The sequence below is a fragment of the Carya illinoinensis genome, chromosome 5 (genome assembly GCF_018687715.1).
Source record: "Carya illinoinensis cultivar Pawnee chromosome 5, C.illinoinensisPawnee_v1, whole genome shotgun sequence".
In the NCBI taxonomy this organism is placed as follows: domain Eukaryota; kingdom Viridiplantae; phylum Streptophyta; class Magnoliopsida; order Fagales; family Juglandaceae; genus Carya; species Carya illinoinensis.
The window spans coordinates 1,738,789-1,762,841 of NC_056756.1; the positions used below are offsets into that span (position 1 = coordinate 1,738,789).

Consider the following 24,053-nt stretch of genomic DNA (forward strand, 5'->3'; position numbering starts at 1 on the left):
ATAATTTACAATTATACGTAAAATTATCCATAATTTTATTTTGTCATCAAATGACCAGAACATGGGATCAAATTTAACCGGGCCTGAGCCCGACACAGTCCATCACAACTGAGGCCAGCTGTTAGCCCAACCCAATAAACTATAAAGCACTCGGGTCGTCTGTTTATATATCTCACCGTCTTCACTAGGTTTTTGAGTGTCCCCTCTCTGTCTCTCTCTCGGTCGCAATATGGTATGGATCTCTGCTTCTCTATTCATTCTCAATGACATTTGTTTTCTGTTGTTCTTTACTTTTCAACTTTTCTATTATTTTTCTTTGCTCTTGCTAAGGTTTTTACCTGTTGTTCCGTTGCGATTCCCAGCCTAAGCAAATCCACGAGATCAAAGACTTCCTTCTCACCGCAAGAAGGAAAGATGCACGCTCTGTGAAAATCAAGAAAAGCAAAGATGTTTTCAAGTTCAAAGTTCGTTGCTCCAAGTACCTTTACACGCTTTGCGTGTTCGACTCCGAGAAGGCTAACAAGTTGAAGCAGTCTCTCCCTCCCGGTCAGTATGAAAAAAAAAAAGCGTTACTTTTTTGCCGGGATCCACAAATCATGACCCCATTTGATTTTGTCGATTTATTATCTTAAGTCTGGTTTTTATTTTCTTCAATCCTTTGGGTACGTGGTCGGTTGGTTCTTTAATGCTTTGAAGATGATCTGATGTTTCCAATTTTTTTGCTTTCCTGTTTGCTTGCAGGTTTGAGCGTGCAAGACGTGTGAAAATGGGGACCTTGACTGAACCAAGCGCGTCAAATGGTTATTGGTAGAAAAGAATGGGTTTTGTTGTTTTATTGGATGCTTTTTCTCATTGGTAGAAATACCTCGTTTGTAATGGATTTGGGCTTGGTGTTCTCTTGAAATCTAGGAGGATGTCATAAACTCCTTAAACGCATTTGGAAACTTAACTTTCAATTTTGCGTAATTGCAGTTTTGGTTTGGTAATATTTGGCTTGCTTGTTTGTTTATTTGTTAAATTAATGGTTGAATTGGATTCTTTAGCCAATTGATTTGTCTTATTGGGCTTTGAATTCTGCTTCTAGCCTAATCGATTTCTTCAAACCTGGTTTGAATTTTCCAACTACGAGTGATGCTTCCGGGACAGAATACGCTGGTGTAGGTGAGACTAGCTGCAGCAAACTGCTGCAGAGAGCATACAAGTTATAGTGGGTTGCTGGAGTTTGGCCTTACTTAACAAGGCTTGGGGTGAGGTCGTGGGAATACACTTTGGACATTTCTTTGGGTGTTACGCTTTGTTTCTATTACACGATCGACGTAGAAATGGATGGAATCATCACTTTCAAAGCACTACACTTCTATGTCCTGGGCGGACACCGGAGTTTAGGGTATTTTACAAGACCATGCATTTGTTGCTTCAATGCTTCGTCCAAACAAAATGGACCTTTTAATTTTTATCGCAATGTTGTTGGTAGGAACAGAGATTGATTTCATTTTTGGACCTATGGTGGATCAGGTTGGGTTGCAATTTGCAACATGTGTTATAACTTGGTATTAAATTGGCCAAGAACACAATGGCTGGCAGGTGCGGGTAACGTGTCTCAGTAACACTCAAATCACGACTATATACCCTCTCAATCTTCCAAGATGACCAACTAGATGAGGACATCTAATATTCTCGGAGAATCCAAACCTCATGGTGTTTGTGATTCACTTTCCCATTTGGAACAAACCAAACGTCAAGTGAGAGTCCGTGACAAGAGTTTTGCTATATACAAGTATAGTCGCGTATTAATCTTTATACCAATACTGATTTATTCATACTTAAAATTTAAATTAATATTGTTTTCAATAAAATTTATTTTTTATCCAATCAATTCACATTAGTGTACAGATTAGTGCACAATTGTGCTTGCAACTATATTTTTCTCTAAGACAATTTTCATCTTCCCCGAGCACTAACACAAGGTTTCATAGACTCGTTTTCGGCTTTTCATTGGAGTTGTGCATTATTTGTAGTTGTAGTGTCTGCACTTTTCCTTTGATCGCTCTCTATAACGACACCTTTTGTGTTAAGTGTTCTCGAAGGAGCATTCATCTCTGGTACATGGTTATGCAGCCAGCTCGGATGGCATTTATGTGTCCTACCTTGGCCGGGTGACTTGCATTGAATGCCATTGTGGCAGACAATAGGAGTTGTAATTCTAAAGGCCCCAAGGATGGTCCGTAAAGAAACAAATATTTTAAGCCTCATTATATGTTCGCAGTTTGGTGCTGGGTTTAAGATAATAAGACTAGTAAACTGAATCTCTAGAGTATTTAAAGTTGATACTACACGCCGTCCTCTGCACCAGAAGGCAAACCTCAAAGCCTGGAGAAACTTAAACTGCCTGATGATGAAACTTCACCCTCAGCTAGATTATCACACGACTTTCAACATTAAACCGTCCGAAACGGCAGGGCCTTGCCAATTTCAGTATGTAGGCCGTCTCATAAGAGTAATGAACAGGCCGCAGTGAGCATCCAGATATGCATCACAGGAAAAGCACTAGACTGACAGATCAGTGTTTGTCAAAAGTAAACAGAGCATCAACATGACAACTTTGTAATACGTATTGCCGAGAAAATCTAAATAACAGAACAAAATGGGCAATAACATCTTGGTAAGCGAGAGCCAGACAATGATTCATCTGCTGGTAATGCTGGAGCATGTGCATGTTCACAAAACGGCTGCATAGCACTCGCTTACAGCATAAACATAACCAGTTTTCACTCGGGTGTTGACACCTATACATTGACGTCAACGATTCCACAGGTAATTACAAGTTTGCAACACTGTTCGAAGGGTGGGCAGCTTTGTTTGAGGTAATCAAGTTACATCTAAAAATAGCAAACTATAAAGAATTGAGGATAATATTATTAAAGACCCATGATTTTACATCCCCATTTTAATCGCTCGTGTATTTTATTTTTTAATAGTTAAAAAATGACTATCAGTGAATTTGTTTGTTTTTTTAAAATGTTTAAAATTATTTAAAAAATGTTTGAAAAAAAATAATGCTATGCTACACAAATAAGGTTTGTGTTTGTTTATATTTTAGTATTTTATTTTATTTTTCGTATTTAAAAAAAATTACATAAAAATGTTTTAAAAAAAATAAAAATAAAATTATAAAATCATACAAGGTGTGGCAGAATTTCTCAGTGCGAGTATCACCTTTCAAACTTGTTTCGTGAGGAAAATACAACGCCGTTCAACCGTATAATAAGTTAAATTCAATAAAAGTTTTTTGGGCTAGAGCTCAATTAAGTGGGCTGGCTTGAGTTGGGCTTGTGCGTTTATTCCGCGAAGTACGTTAGACCCGACTAGGGTTCTGACTCCAACTCTCTATAAATACGACATATCCTTCATTCCTCGTATATTTGGTGTTGCTGCGATCTCTAGGGTTTTCTCAAAGCCTCTTGCTTCCGCAGCTCTCTCCAATTTTCCCTTTCGCTGAGACACAGAACAAGATCATGGGGCACTCCAACGTGTGGAATTCTCACCCCAAGAACTACGGCCCTGGCTCCCGCGCCTGGTACGGAACATTGTTTCTTCTCTTCCAACCTGTTTGGTCCCCAAAAAATAATCATTGATTCAAAGAATAAATCTAACTTGTTCCGATCCTTGTCAGGCTTCTGATTTATTTACAGAGAGTTATTAAGGGTTTTTATTATCTGGTAGTTTTTTTCTGCTTGGTTTTGTTCTGTGCAGTTGGTTGTTATTCTGATACTTGCGAAAATAATTATATAACTCGCTAAGATTGCTTGAAAAAGTTGATTTTTTTCTCTGGCAGAATATATATGTATTCTAGTATGATCAGAAAGATAACTTTTCTTGAAGCTGATATGGATAAAAGACGTTTGCTACGAAGAAAAATGTTAATTGAAAAGGAATTAGTTTCCGTGGATTGGATTTTTAGGGTTCATGCCTTCTAGTTGTGATTTTGTACGTGGTCTGGGATTAGCTTAAAAATTTTGAAGGTACTGACTTTAGTTCTGTGTTGCCTTTTTCTTTGCTTGACAGTCGGGTTTGCGGGAATCCCCATGGGTTGATCAGGAAGTACGGCCTCATGTGCTGTAGGCAATGCTTCCGTAGCAACGCCAAGGAAATTGGCTTCATTAAGGTATTATATTTCTAACGAGTTTATTATACTACTCAGAATGTTGGGTTCTGATTGTTTCCTACTCTGATCTAATTTTGGGTGGATTCGGCTTTTTCTTTGCAGTACCGCTGAAGGGTTTTCGTCCGTCTGTTCCACAAGAGCAAAGGCTTTGGCTGAAGCATGATATGATTTATGGTTTTTAAATTCGAAGAACCTCTTGATTTTCAGTTTTAGTTCTATGTTATGTTTAAACCTGAGTTCAATCCCGTATGAATTTTTTTGCTTCAAATGTTTGAAGATCATTTACTAATTATCATTTTCTGTTTGCTGCCATTGTGTTACGTTCTCTCGTCTGTTAAATTTTTCTAATGAGTAATGGAATACTACTAATTGAGTATAAGACCTGGCTACCTCCTCTACTTGTTTTAGAAAAAAGGTTTTGGATCTTTCATTGGCATTTATGTGCATCAGGACTGTTAGCTCTTCGTTACATGTAGGGGTGCCACCGTATGGTGCGGGTGGTAGCCCCCTCCCCTGCATGGTGTGGGGGTGGGGTTTTCCTCCCCTGCATTCCGGGGGTGGGCCCGCCCCCGCTAGGCGGGGTGCGGGACGGATAGGGTATCCGTCCCGTCTTATTTTCACTTTAAATATTGATTATATTTTATTATTTTAAAAAATTATTTCTAAATTTAAAAGTGATAAAAAATAATTTATAGATCTAAATTGTAAATTTAAATTTTGTAAATATGACTATAATTTAAAAATTATGTAGTTTTTAAATTTGTCAATAAATATTTTGTGTAAGTTGTAGTGTAGTATTTTTTAAATTTGTTAATGTATATTTTGTGAACAAATCTAACAAATTATGATATATATTTATATATACATAATTTGTAAAATATAAATATATGTTTATATATATAAACATATATATATGCGAGCGGGGCTGGGGAAATGCGGGTGGGGTAGGACCCTCCCCGCCCCCGTTAGGAGGATTAGATGCGAGGTGGGGGCCGCGCCCCGACACATGCGGGACGGTGTATCCCGTCCTGACATGCGAGGGCGAGGCAGTGGGGTGCAAGATTCCGTTGCCCACTCCTAGTTACATGAATGTTAGTGCCGGTATATGTCTTCCTTTTTGGTATTTTTGAAATGGTATATGCCTCCCTTGACTGCCTAAAGCTGTTTAGGAATTGACCACCTTTCACGGTTCATAAACATGGGTCATGAGTTAAGACCCAACACCGATAGAGATTATGCTAGTGGGATCCCTGGGTTTCTTATGGTCTCTGCCCTGTGCGCGGATGCATGTCTTGGGCTTTATTATTTTGTTTTTTTCTATTTTCTCTGCTGAGAGATTGGTCTGTTTGGTTGTTGGTTGGTGGCCCTGTCCAAGAGTTGTGATGCCATGTGTGGAGAAATCATGGAACGCACAATGGAAAGACTAAATCACATTGTCTATACTTTAAAAATTAATGATATAATTGAAATCCTATTATAACATTATAAAAAGCAAGAATTTCTCTTTTTCAAATAATATGAGACTTCATATATCATTTATTCTTGTTTTTAACATATGGGATATTGTAATCTACCTCCTATAATTTCTCAACGTCTTTGTAGTGTCCATCTTTTGTAAGGCACAAATTTGAGGCCATTTTTATCGCTTCATTGGAAGATTTAAGTCACATGATTTTAGGTAATGATATAATAAGAATTCTATCGAAACATTATAAAGAACAATAATTTTTTCTTTTTCCAACAACATAAAATTTCATACATTACTTATCTTTATCATGATCATATGAAGGTATTTGTTGAATAAAATATTCTAAGAATAAAATTTTTTAATATAATTTTTATTTTGATATTTGAAAATGTTAAATTATTTATTGAAAAAGTCTAATTGCGAATACATTTATGTACTAATATGTGCACCAATTTATTGTGATTGGTTAAAAAGTAGATTTTATTGAAAACAATGCTAATTTAAATTTTAAGTATGAAAGAATCAGTATTGATACGCAGATTAATACGCGACTTTACATTTAGCAAAACTCTTATTCATTATACTTGTTTGAGAAGTTGTAATTATCCAAACATGATCTTAGTAAATTAAGGTCTGCTTGGTTTAATGAAATTATTTTATCTCATTTAATCATTATAATTTTTTTAAAAAATATAATAAATCATTTAAAGTTTACAAATTTTAAAATAAAAATAATATTAAAAATTTATATTCTAAAAAATTTTATTTAATTTTTAATTTTTATTTTATCTCGTATCATTCATCTACTTGATTTGTGTGTCCTTATACTTGCTCTTTAGACTTTAGTTACTAATTAGCTCATCAACTATATTTATTTATCAACTAGATCCGGATTGGTTATCCATCTCTTTCTAAATAGAGAAGATTTGCCTTCTTTCTAAAAAAAAAAAAACGATTCTTCCAAGTGCCGGAGAGGAAGGTTTTGCTTCACTTTCTATCTTCATTTCTATTTCTATTTCTATTTCATTTTCCTTTTTATTGCCTTTTTGTGAATATGTTTCTATGGTAGTGTTTTCTATTGGTTTGGATTTTCTCAGATTTGCAACACTCCGCCCATGAACAGTCGACACGCACCCCATCACAACATTCCCCTCTCGCCGATCTACTAAAATGAAGTAGAACCGTGCTAAAAAAATTTACTCGTGGCTCCCACATGCAACTTGTTTCCGTGTGTGGTTTTCATGTGCCACACTAACAGACTTCCCACCTTTTGATAATTTAGATCGGCATGACCCCACCTCAATTCTTTTAGCGTGTGGTTCTCACGTGTCACTACAAAGGTATGGGTTGACTATTCAGTTACTGCATATTTGCCTTTCCAATATTGATTTATCTAGATTATTATTTTCCCTAACTAGTTTCCCTAACTGGAAATCTTGTGAAAGAGACTAGGACCTCACTAACAAATACCTCAAGACTTTCAATTATAGTGCATCCGCTTGCATCGCCTCAAGCGGTAGCTTACCTTCAAAACGTCTTTTAAGACAGTTTCCTCTTCATAGAATTTGGGTAGAAACCAAGAAATTGCTCTCAAAATCCGTTTTTTTCTCTCTACTTTTACACTATAGTTGTTGTTTTGGGATATTTTATTGAGAAACCAACCCTTTCTAACAATTATCATACTTTTATTTTAATGAAATTTGCTTGCTTAGAGAGAGAGTAAAAAAAAAAAAACTCTATTTATATATCATTAACTCTCAAATATTCTTCCATGCAAGTACTATAGCGTAAGTATAAGTTGGACAATTTGTAAAGAGATAAAAGACGAAAGGGTTTTAAGAGCATCCCCATCCTCATCCTTATAATTTAACTCAAAATCACATTTCCTAAAAAAAAAATTTCTAAATTTTATTCATTTTTCAAAAACCTTCCACATCTCATTCCCCATCCCTATCTCTATTCTATTAAATAATAATTTTCTATTCTTTTTTTATTGCTTTTTTTTTTCACTTCTATTTACAAATTTAACTACTCAATATTTTTTCTTATTTTTTGAACTATTACTCTAGTGAATATTTTAAACAAAAATTTAAATTATTTTTTTGTGAATATGATAATATTTTTAAAATTAATTTTTTTTTATATTTTCGTAATTAATTAAATTATTTTTAAAATTATTATTTAAAATTATAATAAATATGAATATGAGAGAAAGTGTAGATGATTAGAAAATTATTTATTTTATATATTAGAATAAAATATTAATAAAAATGATTGAGGGAATGAATAGTGAGCTTCAAAATATGGAGACTTACTGTTTATTTCCCAAACTTTTTCCCTAAAATAAGGATTCGGATGTGGGGAGCATTTTAATCAAAATCTCATAATAAATCTCAAATTATAGGAAATCCGATCCTTTAAAATATCGAATGTGAATGCTCTAAGGTGGTCTAATAATTGTTAGCGTTTCAATGTTTCCTTTCGTATAATATGAGTTTAGGACAAGAAGGGATGTAAGTGCTCGGGAATCAGGGATGGTGGTTTGAAATGTTGGGAGGAAGGATTGCAAAGGGGCGTGTTTCTTGAAATGTACGGCCCATTTTCGGTTCCCGTTTTATTCACAAGCCGATATTTACTACACGACTGCCTGAGCTTCTTCTACTACCGGGAGAGGTAATATTGTTGCAACTTAATAATTAAGAAAAATTATAATTGTAGTTGTGAGTGAATAACATTATACAATTATTTAAAAAAAAAAAAGTAGAGAAATATGATTCATTTCCAATCTCACATTAAAAGAATGCAGAAAGAATAATCTTATATATAGTTATAAAGTGCGTAAATATTGTATAATCTTTTTGAAAAAAATAAAATTTATTATTAAAAAATTAATTTTTTTATATGAGTTTGATATTTATTTATTTTTTTCAAAATAATTACATGACATTTACACACTTATAACTATAAAAATCATTTTGTATGCCATTTACTCGACCATTTGAGTGGTTTAATCGTGGGCTTGTTCTTCTAATAATTTTATCTACAATTTTTTAACACAAATTTTATCTTTAAGTTGAAGTCGGCCTACTCTTATTTTTAGGTAGTGATAGGGTTACTACTCATTTACTACTCAGGTATATTTCAAGTTTTTTTAATTTTTTTCATTTTTTTTTAAGGATTTTTTTAACATCCTTAATCATTAAGAAAAAATTAAAAAAAATATATAACTTTACTACTATCCACTTTCTTAATCATTAAGTAAAATAAAAAATTATAAAAAAAATAAAATAAAATAAGAGTAGTAAATAAGTAGCAATGAAGTAGTAATACTATCATTTTCCTTTATTTTTTCTGCTTGGACCAGATGCGAAGTATCGAAGTGCTTGCCACTTTGAGCTCAGCATTACCCTAATTAAGGGTAGTGATAGCTTACTACCCTATCATTTTCCTTACCCTAATGTGCTGTCCTACTCAAGCAGAGAACCGATCAAATTGGTAAAAAATAAAATAAAAATGATACCTCCTACACAGTTATTATGCATGGAGTAGTTGGAAAAATGATTCTGCAGAACTAAAATTTGGTTATTTTTTTCTGGGTTTATGTTTCTCGAGAATATTCTAGCAAGTTTGATGGAGAAACACTCATTGTAATACCAATATACGTGCATGCATGCATGAAATTGAAACAAAAGTGTTGAGATTGTCAACATTCCCAAACTGCCGCGGCATCGGTGTCAGATGATATGATGCAGCCTAATAAATCAAACTACTGATATAAGCCTAGAAAATTATAAGCTTGATTCATATGTATCTTCACTTACGGAGAAAATTATCATGATCTCCAAACAGCGAAAGCACAAGCCAGCCATAGAATTAAGTACCCGAAACAATCCATTTCACCAACCTCCCCCGACTCTAAATTTCTGCTTATTTTTTAAGCTTTTTAGAATATTCCTTTATTATTGCCACGTCGTTTTTTCTTTTATAGGAAATTACATACATCAGCGAAATTGCGATTTTTGAATCTGGAGATATTGTTAACAACAAAAGTATAGTGTGTTATAATATTGTTATTAACTATATATATTGAGTATACATCGAAGATTTATTAATTAGATAGTGTTTGATACCAAAAACTTGAACCCAAAACTATATATTTGAACTGTGCATGCACTCATGATCTCCATGTATATATATCCTTGTTTACATCAACTATTTTATGATCAGCTCAACATCATTTAGAGGCAATTGTTGCAATTTTTTCCATCTTCATCGTGGCCAGTTTGAAATTCAGAAAGTCGAACACAGGCAAATTAATATCAATATTAATTCAGCCATGCATCACAAATTTCATAGTCGAGAATTAATGGGGATATATATAGTTCTCCAAAGTTCTTTCAAAATATTTGTTTAAGCTGCCTCTGAATCTTTGGTTCTAAGTGAAGATATTCATGAGTTTAACTCATTTTATAAAACCGATTCAGTAAGAGAGAGTTACTTATTCTTTATAAATATGCCCATACAAGATCTTGTCTATAGGTAATGTGAAATTATTCATGAAGACCCTCCCTCACTTGTAGGTTAGTATTTTTACTGGTTCTTGTCACGGGGTAAATAGTGTGTGTCCTCATTTGTCTTATGACAGTCTTTGATACCATGAAGAAATTCATAAGTTTAACTCATCTCATAAAACTGATTCAACAAGATCAGAGGTTTGCTCATTTCTTATAAACATCATGTCAAACACTTTGTCTACAGGTAATGTGAGATTGTTCTTCAACACTAAAAATACATAATATATATAATCTACAATTTAATTAACACCTAGCTACAAAATCCCCAACCTACAGAACACCGTGCACGACCTTGAGTCCAAAGAGACAGTACGTTTTATTTTCTTGGCAAAGAAATACATATGACATTCTTTCTTTTATGTGGGGATGAAGTGGAAAGGAGATGAAGCAACGTTCAAGAAAGGTACAGGTCGGTGCAGACAAAAATCATTAATCATCTAGATTTATAATCATGTTCAAAGCAAACTGATCATGAATAGCTAGCTAGCATTACCTGTTAAACAAATCATGTAACCTAATTATAAGTACTGGGTGTACGTGTTACTTCTAATCCAATTATTTTATGAAGTGTACCTTAAGTCACATGGCCTCGAAAATCCCAATGCTAACACCATTTCACAATGTATAGCCCTCCCTAGCTTAATTAACCAAAAATATAATAGGTGAGTTTGGAAGGTGGTTGATGATGTACTTGAATGGGATTTCTAACTGGTTAATGATATATTGTCGGTAAGTACGTAATATAATCATTTGTTTTTTATTGGCTACATTTGGCGTTACACCAATCTGATCATCTCTCACACGTACATGATGGATGTTGATGATCACGAGGGGCCTCCTTTTATTAATCTTGATCACTTATTCGAGTAGTACTCCTTGTGAAATTATTAATTAATTCAGATCAAGTACTCCTTGTGATGAACAGTATGATGTAGGTCTAATTAATAATTAAAAGTGCACCATTTAGGGTACTGTGGATAACTCCAAATGTATTTATTTAGTTACTAAAATTAAAGCTAGCTAGCTGTATTATTAATTAGGTTGATATATGATCATAAATTTAATCGACATGGTACTTATTGACAATACCTAGCTAGCTAGTTCGTTCTTGCCTATTTCTTTCTTAATTTGTCATTAACTCAGGATATGCTAAACTACACATGAATATTACAAAACTTACATGCATGGGGATGTCCAAAGTTTTCGATCGTACGTTGCTTCCATCGTTGGTTTTGTCTAGATCACGATATACAGATCAAGAAGCTGTGTCATGTAACAAATTAACCCACAACTAGTCAACCATATTTGACATGGAGTCGATGATTTAAATATATATATATATATATATATATTTAAAACTTTCGAATAATGTGAGTAAATGCACAATATGGGTTATTTATTTATTTAGGTATTTATGGACCTGACAGAAAATTTCGTGGGATTTATTTAATTGCAAGAAGTCTGTGAATTAACTAAATTCCAAGCTAGTGGACCAGGCAAAATGTACGAGATAGAGATCAGACTGAGAACCCAATGCTGGCGACTTGAGCAGGTCGATCGAGACAGAGGAGAAAAGTTGGAGCAGTGTTTTCACCAAGTAAAACTGCGTTGAAAGCAAAGGGATGCATAGATAGATAGACGGTGACTGAAGGAGATGGGGCATCTTTTATATATGAATCTAATTATTTAATTAATAATCAAAACAAGTGTTGTCGTTTTAATTTAATAAAATTTGGTTAAGGTTGTCGCAATTCCATTTGCCCCATCAACCAATGTTTTGCTTGAGAGCCTTTTTCAAGGAGGTTAGCTCATTCATCTCTTTTCCAATGGGGTAAGTAATCTCTCTCTCTCTAACATTCTAATAACTGTATTTAGTGGCTGATCATTAACTTTTACTAATTAAAAAAAATAAAACTTTTTATCCGTCATAATATCAAGAGTAAATAAAAATTATTTTTATTGTAAAATAAATTTAATATATTATATAAAATTATTTAAATTCATGGATTTATTTTTATGACATATATTTTTATAATTTATGCAAAGATGTTCACTTTCTTCTGAGGACCTTTATTCATGATGTTAAGGTTTGTTTTTTAACTGAATTGATTGCACAACTCTATCGCAAATAGGAAGTTCTTGGCATCTCTCTCCGGAAGTCACTCCCGCCTATGTATTTATCTGAAGTGTTTGGCTAATAAGAAAATGACAAGGTATGTGATCGTAAATTTCAATATAAAATGTCAAAAGGCCAATATTGGTATATCAGGGACATTAATAATTTATGATTTTTGTGTCTTGAGCATTCACAAAATCATGCTAATCTCTCATTTTCTCCTCTTTTACCTTCCTAAATATGCTATTACGAATGCATGAGACATGAATACCCTTTATAACCAGGTCATCTCTAATTTGAGTAACCCATAGAGACTGCCCTTCTCGGACCACAAACTCCTCCTTTCCTGAATTTTTAATTTTGAAAAATGTGAACTCACAACATTTTCATAACTAAGTGATTTTAAACAATTGATTTTTTTATTATAAATAAAATAGTATTAATGTATTTATTGATTGTAAAATAGATCATAAAATATTTATAAAATCACTTATTCGGTTTGGATTCAGAGATGTGATAGTTTTAGATGAAAGATAAAAATAAAATAAAATATTATTATTATTATTTTAAAATTTAAATTAGTACTATTTTTAATAAAATTTATTTTTTTACCAATCACATTAGATTGATGCACATATTAGTGCGCAGTTATGTTTGTAACTAAATTTTTTCTATTTTTAAATGTGTAAGGATATAAAAAAAAAAAATCTAATTACAAACATAACTACGCATTAATATGTATACCGTTCTAATGTGATTGGTCAAAAAGTAAATTTGATTGAAAACAGTACTAATTTAAATTTTGAATATAAATGAATCAGTATTGATATGCAGATTAGTACAGGACTTTACTTATATTTAATAAAATTAAAAATAATAATAATAATAATAATAATATCAAATGGCAGTATAGGAACCTATCCCTGACCCTCACCCTTTGTGAGTGTAGCATGACTCATGATAATGATAATGATAATGATAAATATTGTAGTTCATGTCTCTCCCAATGTCGGCTAGGTTTGAACTTTGAGGAATATTTTAAGAGTTCGAAATTTTCTATAAATCAGACAATGAATTACTGAGAATTTGGATCCCACACTCCACAACTTTAATAGAAACTCACACGAAAAGGAAAATCAAAATAATTTGAAAATAAAAATAAAAAATTCATAAAAATAAAATAAAACAAAGTCTACTTGTCATATAAATTCCTCGAGAGGAAATTAGCTGAGGAACCATAAATACTGCACTTTCATTAGTTTAGCAAAAACCAACTTCAATTAGTTTACCGTAACGTCCCTCCAAAGATTCACTAAAACCCAAATGCAAACCCAAAAGCACGCCTGCGACCCCTCCCAAATCTCAAACCTCAGCTACTCTCTCCCTCTCTCAATCCAGAAAGACGAAGATATAACAGACTTCCGGTCGGTGCTTCTTCTTCTTCGTCTCCCTTTGGTCTCCGTTTTTGACAAACCCATTTGTCCGTTTTAGTTTATTCCAAAAATCCCTGATCTCTGTTTGTGGGTTCGGTCTTGGCCATGAGAAACAGTGGGGTTTGGGTGGATTGAAATCGAAACCCTTTCTTACTGAGAAAATGTAAGAGATTTGGGGTGAGAGTGAGTGGAAAAAAGCTTTACAAAATAGCCCTATAATGGTGGCAGCCATTTCTGAAGCAGCTGCTTCCACTAGCCCCAAAACCATTTCCCAACAAGAAGAAGACCAGCAAACCCATCTGCAAAGACCCCCCCGGCTACCGTTGGAGAAAGACAATGATCACAAAAATGGCCTTGGAAATCATCCTAGAAGACCCAGAGGCAGACAAGTCTCTTCCAGGTACATGTCTCCCTCACCTTCTACATCTACTTCAACTTCCACTTCTACTTCCACTTCCACAACAACAACAACCACGGCCACTTCTTCGTCTTCTTCAACTTCTAGACGATTACCGTCTCCTTTGCTCTCTCGCTCGTCCAATTCCACCCCTTTATCGACCTCATTGTCCTCTTCCACGGCTACAAAAAGGTCCCAGTCGGTGGACCGGAGGCGACCCATTACGTCTCGGTCCATGACGCCGATCCCCGAATTGAAACACGCCAATGGCGCTGAAGTATCTGCGGCTACTAAGCTTTTGGTCACATCTACTCGGAGTTTATCGGTGTCGTTTCAGGGCGAGGCGTTTTCACTTCCAATTAGCAAGACGAAGGCGCAAACTCCGAGCTTGAGCAATGCGAGGAAGGGTACACCGGAGCGGCGGAAGGGGACCCCCGTTAGAGGAGGAGATCAAGTAGAGAATTCGAAGCCAATGGACCAGCATCGGTGGCCCGGTAGGACCCGACAAGCGAATACGACTATCTCGGGTTTGAATAATCCGTTTTTGTCGAGGAGTTTGGATTGTGGAAATGGTGTTTTTATAGATAAGAAGATAGTTGGAATGGGATCTGGGAAGGTTGTTCGGGCATTGCAGAATTCAGTGGTGACTGATTGGAGTCGGAGGGCCTCGTTTGATGGGAGGTTGAGCTTGGATTTGGGCAATTCAGCTGAGTTATTGAAAGATGTTCGTAAAAACCCGGATGCCAATTCAGCAAATGAATCTTCTGTGCCTTCTGATCTCACTGCATCTGATACTGATAGTGTGTCCTCTGGTAGCACTTCAGGAGTGCAAGATTGTGGTGGGATTGTTGCCAAGGGAAGAGGTGGGGGGCCCCGAGGGATTGCTGTTTCAGCAAGGATTTGGCAGGAGACAAATAGTCGGTTGAGGCGCCTGCAGGATCCAGGGTCGCCGTTGTCAACGAGCCCTGGGTCAAGAATGTCTGTCCCAGCAAAGTTTGTTCCTTCGAAAAAGTTCGTTAGCGATGGTCCATTGTTGTCTCCACGAACAATGGCTTCACCTACTAGAGGAGCTACACGGCCTGCATCACCGAGTAAGCTTTGGACATCTTCAGCTTCGTCCCCTTCAAGGGGGTTTCCTAGTCCTTCTCGGGTCAGGAATTCTCTTACGGGGTCACTGAGTAGTAATTCAAGTAGTTCACCTTCGATTCTTAGTTTCTCTGTTGATATTCGGAGAGGGAAAATGGGGGAAGATCGTATTGTTGATGCACACTTGTTGAGGCTTCTGTATAACCGTTACTTGCAATGGCGGTTTGTGAATGCAAGGGCTGATGCTACTTTCATGGTGCAGAAACTGAATGCTGAGGTATGGTTATTGACTTATTGTGCTGTATATTGTATTATTTCCAAAACATAAATTACATTAATCAGAGATGTTAAAAGTATCTCATATATTATGAAGACGTATTTTTGCAAGTTGTAGAGTGTTCTTTATTGCAATGGTTTTTATGTGTTTTCTGTTTTATCCTCAAATAATCATTTTTCCTACTCTAGTTGTTTATCTTGATTATCTCTCAGTTAGGTCGCAATCTTTCCTCACCAATTGCAGATTTCTCACTTACTCGTTGCATCAATCAATTAGGGCCGTTTAATTTAGCTTCTATGAAAATCTTGAGCTTGGTCAGCTTCTCTGTGACTGAACCCATGGAACGTGAGTTTAGAAATGTTTTCTAGATAAGCCCAGAAAAGCTAATGCCTAACCTTATTCACCGTGGCGTCTCTGGCCGCGTAAGATGTAATGAAATCAGTTAGTTGCTACACCTTTCAGGTTTATCGTGGCAAGATTTAGTCCACTGGTCTTATCTGAATGCTTTTCTTTGCATCAGAAAAATCTGTGGAATGCATGGGTGACAATTTCAGAACTACGGCACACTGTCACACTTAAAAGAATCAAGTTACTATTGATGAAGCAAAAACTGAAGCTAGCTTCCATCCTCAGGGCACAAGTAAGATTCAGAGATTTACTATGTTGCAACTAGTTCTATGTTTTAAACATACTTAGCTTGTAAGTATCCAGTGTTCGAAAAAATATGTGACAGACTTGAAAAACCATCCATCTGTCCTGTTATATAAATGTTAAGAAAATTAATCGATCATCCACATTCATGTAATGTAGAAACATTTTGGTGCACTATTTTTCCCTTAGTCATGAACACTTGTATCAAATGTTTTGGACACTATCATGGCAGTAGAAGAATCTGTGGTTTTTTCTTTTTATTTAGCTCTTACGAGCTGCAGCTAAAATATTATCTACAGGAAAAAAAAAACAGATATTGAACTGAGTTTCAGTATGGAAAGAGAAATGGGCTATCTGCTTTGCTTTGCTTGTGTTAATTTTCCATTTTAAGAGCCTTAGTTCTCTCTCTCTCAGGATGTCTTCATTCTCTCTCTCTCCATTTTCTTTTAGTTACAATTATCATGAATTTCATTACGCTCAACTCTAATGCTTGTTCTCCTCAACTTGGCTGAGGTCTACAACATGTTAGTGTGTACATCTCGGTGTACTTGGGTGATGCATATCTTGGTTTTACATAATTAAGGAAAAAAAAAAAAAACAGAGGAAATCAAAAGGCCAAGCTTAGATCATTTTTAAAAGGAATTCCTCAATGTCGTTAAATGGGCTGTTTAGAAAATCTCAAGGTCTCAAATACATGCTTGTGTAGAGCATGATATGGCCTTATTTGTTTATTGGTTTGGCTAAGATTTCTTGATCCCTAAAAAATTGACTTCGTTGGTAAAAAAGTGCCACCCACGGATCCCAGATGAGGGTTCCCTTGGTGAGCTAGTGACTCCAACTAGCCTGCTTTTTTTTCCGGTTTGGTTCCTCTACTTTTTGTAATTTTATGGACATGGATTCCTGCTCTCCTTTCTCTCCCCCCCCTTCCCCACCCCCCCCCCCCCCCCCCCCCCCCCCCCCCCCCCCCGGGGCAGGTATCTTATACTTTTATCAAAACATATCTACCATGAAATTAGTTTGCTTTAAAATTGCTTGGCAACTTTCTTTGATTGTATTATTTTATCTTGGGTATGTTGCTTTTAGGATGTACTCTTTCTTGAATGTTGCATACGGCCAAAAGTAACATTGGTTTGATCGCTATTTGTTTATTATATTATTTCTACATCCTGAATGGAGTTTGTTATGCTTGGTGAATATAGTTGAACGACTTGGAAGAGTGGTCCCTTTTAGATAGAGACCACTCTAGTTCTTTGCAAGGAGCAAATGAAGCTTTGAGGGCCAGTACTCTCCGTCTTCCGGTTATTGGAAAAGCAGTAGTATGTACCTTAACCATTTGTCTTAATTTTTGTAGACACGAATCTAATCTTAGGGGGGCCAAATTGGCTCATCAAAAGCTCAGAAATTGGTATTTTTGAGGTTGTGAATGAATCTTGCTCTATCTTATCAGGCTGATATTCATAACTTAAAGGATGCCTTGGGTTCAGCAGTTGATGTGATGCAGGCAATGGCATCCTCAATGTACTCTCTTTTGTCAAAGGTAATCTCAGTCCTTCTAAACTGAATTTGTTTTTCCATTTACAAGGCTTTGCGCTCAGCTAATGACATTATAATCATAAGCATCCTGAAATAAAGTGCTTTTATTCAAAGAAATGCATTTAACTTGTGTCCTAACAAACTTCATCTTTTTTTGTTTTTTTGATGAGTAAACAATTATATTGATATGAATAGGCATAGCGCAAGTACACAAGATAGTATACAAAAGGTAACACCTATTTAGGAAGAGGAAATAGAAACTAGAAATTCATGAAAATTGAGGCCACGAAAATCTACAGCTGTGGCCCATAGGAAAAGAGTGTTGACAAAAAATAATCTAAGTTCTTCTAATGAACGCTCATTGTCTTCAATCGTCCGGTCATTTCGCTCCTTCCATAGGCAACACAGAATACATATCAGAACCATTTTTCACACCGCTGAGATTTGTGGGAGACCTCATAGATTGGTCCAATTGGCCATGAGCTCAATCACTATGTCAGGCATCACCCAAGCAAGATCTAACCTGCTGAACACGTCATTCCATAACATTCTAGCGACCTCACAATGCAACAGCAAGTGATCCACAATTTCACCACTCTTCCTACACATGCAACACCACTCTACTATGATCACCCTTTGTTTCAGTATGTTGTCCAATGTCAAGATCTTACCCAATGTTGCTGCCCATAAAAAAAATGCCGCTTTGGGAGGAGCGCCTTATTTCGCCAAATCCTTCTCCATGGGAACTCAGTGTTTTGTGGTTGTGTGTGAGTCTTATAAAAAGAACGGACCAAGAATATACCTTTACCGATGGGTATCCACCACATCGTGTTATTGCCTTCTGTTCTCAGTATCATGGTGTATAGAAGACCAACAAACTCCTCAATGCTGCCAACTTTCCAATATTGGGCCACCCTAGTGAAATTCACGTTCCATCGGATAAGGTATGCTCTCCAATCTCTCCCAGTGGGTTGGGTGTTAGAAATTTGAAGAGTTTCAATCGAACCTTACTTGGGAAGTGGATGTGGAGATACAACATGAACCAGAAGCCTAATTGAAGTCGGAGATTGAACTTAAATATGGAGGTATGTTTTTTTTTTTTTGGGGGGAGGGGGGGGGGGGGGGGGCGGGGGTTGCACTAGAGAAGTTCACGGGGCTTATGGAGTAGGAATTTGGAAACACATTAGAGGAGGGTGGGGGATTTTTGCTAGGCACACTCAACTGGTGTTGGGTAATGGGTCTAGAATAAAATTTTGGATTGACCGGTGGTGTGGAGATCACACTTTAAAGGATTCTTTCCCTTCAGTTTTTAGAATTGCATGTGAGAAAGATGCATCAGTGGCTGATTGTATAGTGTTCTCTGGGACCTAGTCCGAAGGGACGTGAATTTCACCATGGCGGCCCAAGATTGGGAATTTTTTTTTTGTTTTTTTTTGTTTTTATGTTAGGGAACCTCTGCCTTGGGCCCTTGAGACCCACCCTTGCAGAGTAAATCCCGGTCTCGTGCATCGCACCTTTAGAAGTTTCCCTACACAAAACTGGTTAAATCGCTGGTTTTTCACCAAGGGGTGTGGTCCCAAAGGATTGTTTGCACCCATGAGGTATTTAATCTTGGACCTTGAAGGGAGTGATAACCCAAGACCAAGGCTTTCATCACTTGGGCCAACCCCTTGGGGTTAAAGCCCGGATTGGTTAACCAAAACTAAAAATCTCATCTTATCTCATCATTACAATTTTTTCAAATCCCCATACAAAATATAATAAACAATTTAACTTTTTCAAATCCCAATACAAAACTAATATTAAATAATTATATTATAACAATATTTTATTCATTACTATTCAAAACATCTCATCTCATCTCATATCATCTGTGTGATTAAACGGGGCTTAAATGTAGTATCTCCACATCCACTTCCCAATTAAGGTTTGATTGAAAATATTCAATTTTCTAATACTCAGCCCACTGGAGGAGATTGGAGAGCATAGCTTATCCCATTTGACTAGATGAAACTTGAATTTGCCTCTTAACTCACTCCACATAAAATCACAATAAAGTTTCTTGATGCGATTTGCCACATTTGTTGGAATTGGGAATATAGATAAAAAGTATGTTGGCAAATTAGAAAGAGTACTTTTGATTAGAGTGATCTTGCCACCTTTCGAAAGATACAATCTTTTTCAACCTACTAAGAGCGTTCAATCTTTTCAATCACTGTATCCCAAATCAATATAGACCTTGTGGCTACCCTCCAAGGAAAAACCAAGGTAATTCATGGGAAGAGGGGAAACCTTACATCCAAGAGTATTAGCCAACTGCCGAATATTGCGAACATTACCCACTGGCACCAACTATGATTTATCAAAATTTACTTTCAACCCTGATGCCGCTTCAAAACAAAGTAATAATGCCTTCAATGCTTGAATTTGGTTTTGTTTTGCCTTACAAAAGATCAGTGTATCATCTGTAAACAATAAGTGAGATATATTAATAGAGCCCCTAGTAGGATTACCAATCGAGAAGCCATCAATAAATCCACTGTTCACCAAGGTGAAAATCATTCTGCTAAGCGTCTCCATAACAATGACAAATAGGAGTGGGGACAAAGGATCTCCTTGTCTTAGACCTTTGGAGCTGCTAAAGAAACCATTTGAGTTGCCATTCACCAAGACTGAAAACTTCGTTGTTGAGATACGCCATCTAATCCACGAGCACTGTTTCTCCTCAAATCCACGCCTCCCATACAAATAGAGTAGGAACTCCCAATTAACATGATCATACACATTCTCCATATCTAATTTGCATAGGATCCCCGACTGTCCATATTTTAGTCTACTGTTTAGACATTCATTGGCAATGAGAATTGACTCCAGAATTTGTCTACCCTTCACAAATGCATTTTGGGGTTTTGTAATGATCCTCTCCAAGGCCTCCATTGGGCGATTTGTGAGCACTTTCGATATAAGCGAGTAATCTTTCACCTCCAATGCCCCAATCTTCTTGGGAATAAGTGCAATAAATGTGGCGTTAAGGCTTTTCTCAAACTTCCCAACTAAAAAAAATTCATGGAACACTCATTGAATCTTCCCTCACCACATCCCAACATGTTTGAAAAAATCCTATGGAAAAACCATTTGGGCCAGGTGCATTATCTTTAACCATACTTCTTACCATGCTGTGAACCTCCATATCCTCAAAGGGCCTCTCCAACCACAAGGCCCTTTGAAATATGATTATTGGACCATTTATGAGCACCTCCCATGAGAGGGATATCCACCAAACCCAAGTTAAAAATACACTCCGAGTATTCTATCATTGCTGGTCGCAATCTGATGTCTCCTGAACGTTCACTTGTGAACTGTATAACGTTAAAATCACCACCTATGCACCATGGTAAATTCCGCCATAGGTACTCCGGCAAGTTCTTCCCACAATAATCTTCTACTGCTATCCAGATTCAGCCCAAAAATGCCAGCGAAAGCCCATACAAAATTATCATCTTCACTCTTAAATGAACATGCCACTGTAAACTTCATCTTTGTTCTTGATTACCTATTAAAAAGAAAAAACAAAAACAGACTCCACCTTTGTCAATGTTCTAATTATTTTACACAGCTGATGCTTAGGCCAAAGATAGAAGGGGCTTTGGCATAGTGATGGAAGCCTCACTCTCACTCACTTGTGTTTGGCGTGTGGGGTGATTAGATCTAGGGTTTTTTGCTTGTTGTTTGGCTAGATCTAGGGTTATCTCAAGGCAACACAAAGATCCAAGTTGGTTGTTGGTGAAAATTAAGACTAACTCAGGTTAGCACTTAACTTTCAAAGGTATTGAAGAGAATTCATTGAATAACATAACATAATTGATGAAATAACAATGCAAGCAAACTATAAATAGGAATTCCCCCCCTTAGGGTTGGCGCCACATGCCTCCCATCTCTTCCCGAGATCTAGATATCTCACTCTTGATCCACTCCTTAGTTTTAGGAATCCTAACTTTAAAGAAACAACATCAAATGCCTAAAATAAAGGAAATTAACTAGGAAATAAACTAGAAAATAACATTAACATATTAAAATAAATAAATTCCTAAATAAAAGGATCATGGCCGGCCATCACCATGAATGGCGCCTCCACCCCAATTTTTTTAGGAACTTGTCATCTTGTCATGAAACTTATCTAGTTGCACTTGCCTTGGACTCCCATCGCCTCACCATCCGAGTCATGCATGCAACTCTCCTAACCTTGGCATGTGTAGCCCTTCTAGTGGCATTGCGAATGGCTTTTCTCGGATCTCCATCTCATAGGTAAGAGCCAGCATAAACCTCTGCAGTAATGTATGAGTACAATATATGAGTGCAACAGTGGAAGATGGATTCAGTCTATCTGAACGTGTATATAGAAGCTGTATTAATACAACGGGTCCTTTGCATTTGGGTGAAACTGCAATACTTCGAAGAGAATTGTTTTTTCTATTCACTTAACGTAATCCATATATATTACTTTGTTTTCTTTGCTTAGTTTTATAAATATTACAACTGTGACCTAAGCTTTTTAGATTTTACCTCGGCTAACCTTGTGGTTTATAGTTTTTAGTATCCAATGCTTAATCCAATCACTTTTTTTCCATATAGACCCTCTGAAAGAAGATAGTCATACATTGTCCAATGTAACTCAGCATATTTGGTATGTTTTGAATGGAATTAGTCAGAAAGAAATTGAAGATTTTCAGCCAAGATTGATTTTTATAAAGTCAGAGATGTGACCTAAACCATTAATTGTCAGCCCTTTCTGTCTATTGATTTTAATAGTGTAATATGTAGTTGCAGAATTTATTGAAGTGTGCTGTCTATAAAGTTTCAGCTCTTCATAGTTCATGCCCATTATGGTGGTGGTTGTAACTTGATTGTAAATAGCTTTTGATATGGCCCGTGAAACGAAAACCAGTCAGTCCAAAAGAAAATTTCTGAATTTGACTTTTCTTTGATTTCAATATGAATATATCGATTGAAACCATGACCATAGCAGGATGAGTTATATTCTTTTGTTGTTTAATCTTTTTTTTAATCTTAGCATTATACATAACTTGAAACAAATCTCATAATTAGAGTAGGAGGATCAATAACATAGAAATACAGTATTGCTCTCTCAGTTGAACCTGTGAGGGCAAGAATTTGCCTCTAGACTCTTGAATCATACATTCTCTAATTGATCTAACTTAGGTAGGGGTGTGCTGCAATTTTTCTTGTCTCGTAATGAGATGGATCCAGTCAGAAGACCAAATATAAAAGTCTCCAGAAGTTAGTTGCTTCATGCCTCGATCCATTACCACTTGTTTACATTTCATCCCCCATTGTTCTTAGTTGTGCATAAATGTTTGAGCCAAGCTTTAAAGGATCATTTTTTCCTAGTTTGGTGAATGAGGATGGTACTCCTTGGGATGTGAAGAGTCCTGCAAACCTAAACCTAAAAGCACTGACTGCAAAATGTTTTCTTGTTTATGTGGCATCTGTTTCCTTAGCTGTCGGAGGACTTTGCTTCTAGTTCTTTGCTTCAGTGCTCCATTTAGCTGTCGGAGGACTTTGCTTCTAGTTCTTCAGTGCTCCACCTTAATGGTGGAAAGTAGAGTGATTCAAATCTTATCGTAGCCATGGGCTAGAACCGAAAAAATGGATGCATAGAAATAATTATTTAAGCACGTTGATTGAAAGCTATTCTCCTATACTTCGCTTCACGCCATATATCTGAAACCATGTTATTCACAGGTAGAGGATGCAAACACCTTGGTGAGTGAACTCGTAAAGGTGACTGCAAAAGAACAGGTTTTGCTTGAACAATGCAAAGATTTTTTGTCCACGTTGGCAGCCATGCAGGTATATTTAGCCAACCTCTATTTTCTACGTTCATAAATATTTATTTATTTTTTGTAATCTTATGGTTTACTTTCTTAATTCTTCTCACAGGTCAAGGATTGCAGCTTGAGAGCACATACAATACAACTTAACCGTGTACCAACTACCAGCAGCCTGACTACACGTGTGAACTGATCTTTTTTTACTATTTACTCAAAATGCTAACATTACACGAAAGGCGCAGCCTTACCTCTCTTCAGTTGATGGAGGCAGCATTGGCTTCTCGTTTGGCGTTTTTGGAACCTGTTTTGTTTTTCTGATTCTCTGCCATGTATATCGGGTATGTGAAAATTACAGAAAAAAAACACTACTCTTCTCACTAATTATCTGTACACAAGTACTCATCCATTATCGGGCAAAGGGAAATGTATGTGTATATATGTAATACTGTTCGGATATCTGTTAAATAGTTCATCACCATATTCTTCATCCCGCTGTGCTCT

At 36.1% G+C, this 24,053-nt stretch overlaps 3 protein-coding genes across 3 annotated transcripts; all 3 read left to right on the top strand.

The window, feature by feature from the left end:
* The first annotated feature begins 107 nt into the window (after positions 1-107).
* On the top strand, positions 108-986 carry LOC122311880 (60S ribosomal protein L38-like). Its single transcript, XM_043126645.1, has 3 exons — positions 108-232; positions 363-546; positions 742-986. The coding sequence occupies exons 1-3, from the start codon at positions 230-232 to the stop codon at positions 762-764; spliced, it is 210 nt and encodes a 69-aa protein (XP_042982579.1). The 5' UTR covers positions 108-229; the 3' UTR covers positions 765-986.
* A 2,426-nt stretch (positions 987-3,412) lies between these two features.
* LOC122311881 (40S ribosomal protein S29) lies at positions 3,413-4,544 on the top strand. The gene is made up of 3 exons (XM_043126646.1): positions 3,413-3,577; positions 4,066-4,165; positions 4,268-4,544. The coding sequence occupies exons 1-3, from the start codon at positions 3,516-3,518 to the stop codon at positions 4,274-4,276; spliced, it is 171 nt and encodes a 56-aa protein (XP_042982580.1). The 5' UTR covers positions 3,413-3,515; the 3' UTR covers positions 4,277-4,544.
* A 9,038-nt stretch (positions 4,545-13,582) lies between these two features.
* LOC122310833 (QWRF motif-containing protein 2-like) lies at positions 13,583-24,039 on the top strand. Its single transcript, XM_043125020.1, has 6 exons — positions 13,583-15,516; positions 16,037-16,156; positions 17,367-17,483; positions 17,615-17,704; positions 23,464-23,571; positions 23,662-24,039. The coding sequence occupies exons 1-6, from the start codon at positions 13,975-13,977 to the stop codon at positions 23,743-23,745; spliced, it is 2,061 nt and encodes a 686-aa protein (XP_042980954.1). The 5' UTR covers positions 13,583-13,974; the 3' UTR covers positions 23,746-24,039.
* The last annotated feature ends 14 nt before the right edge of the window (positions 24,040-24,053 follow it).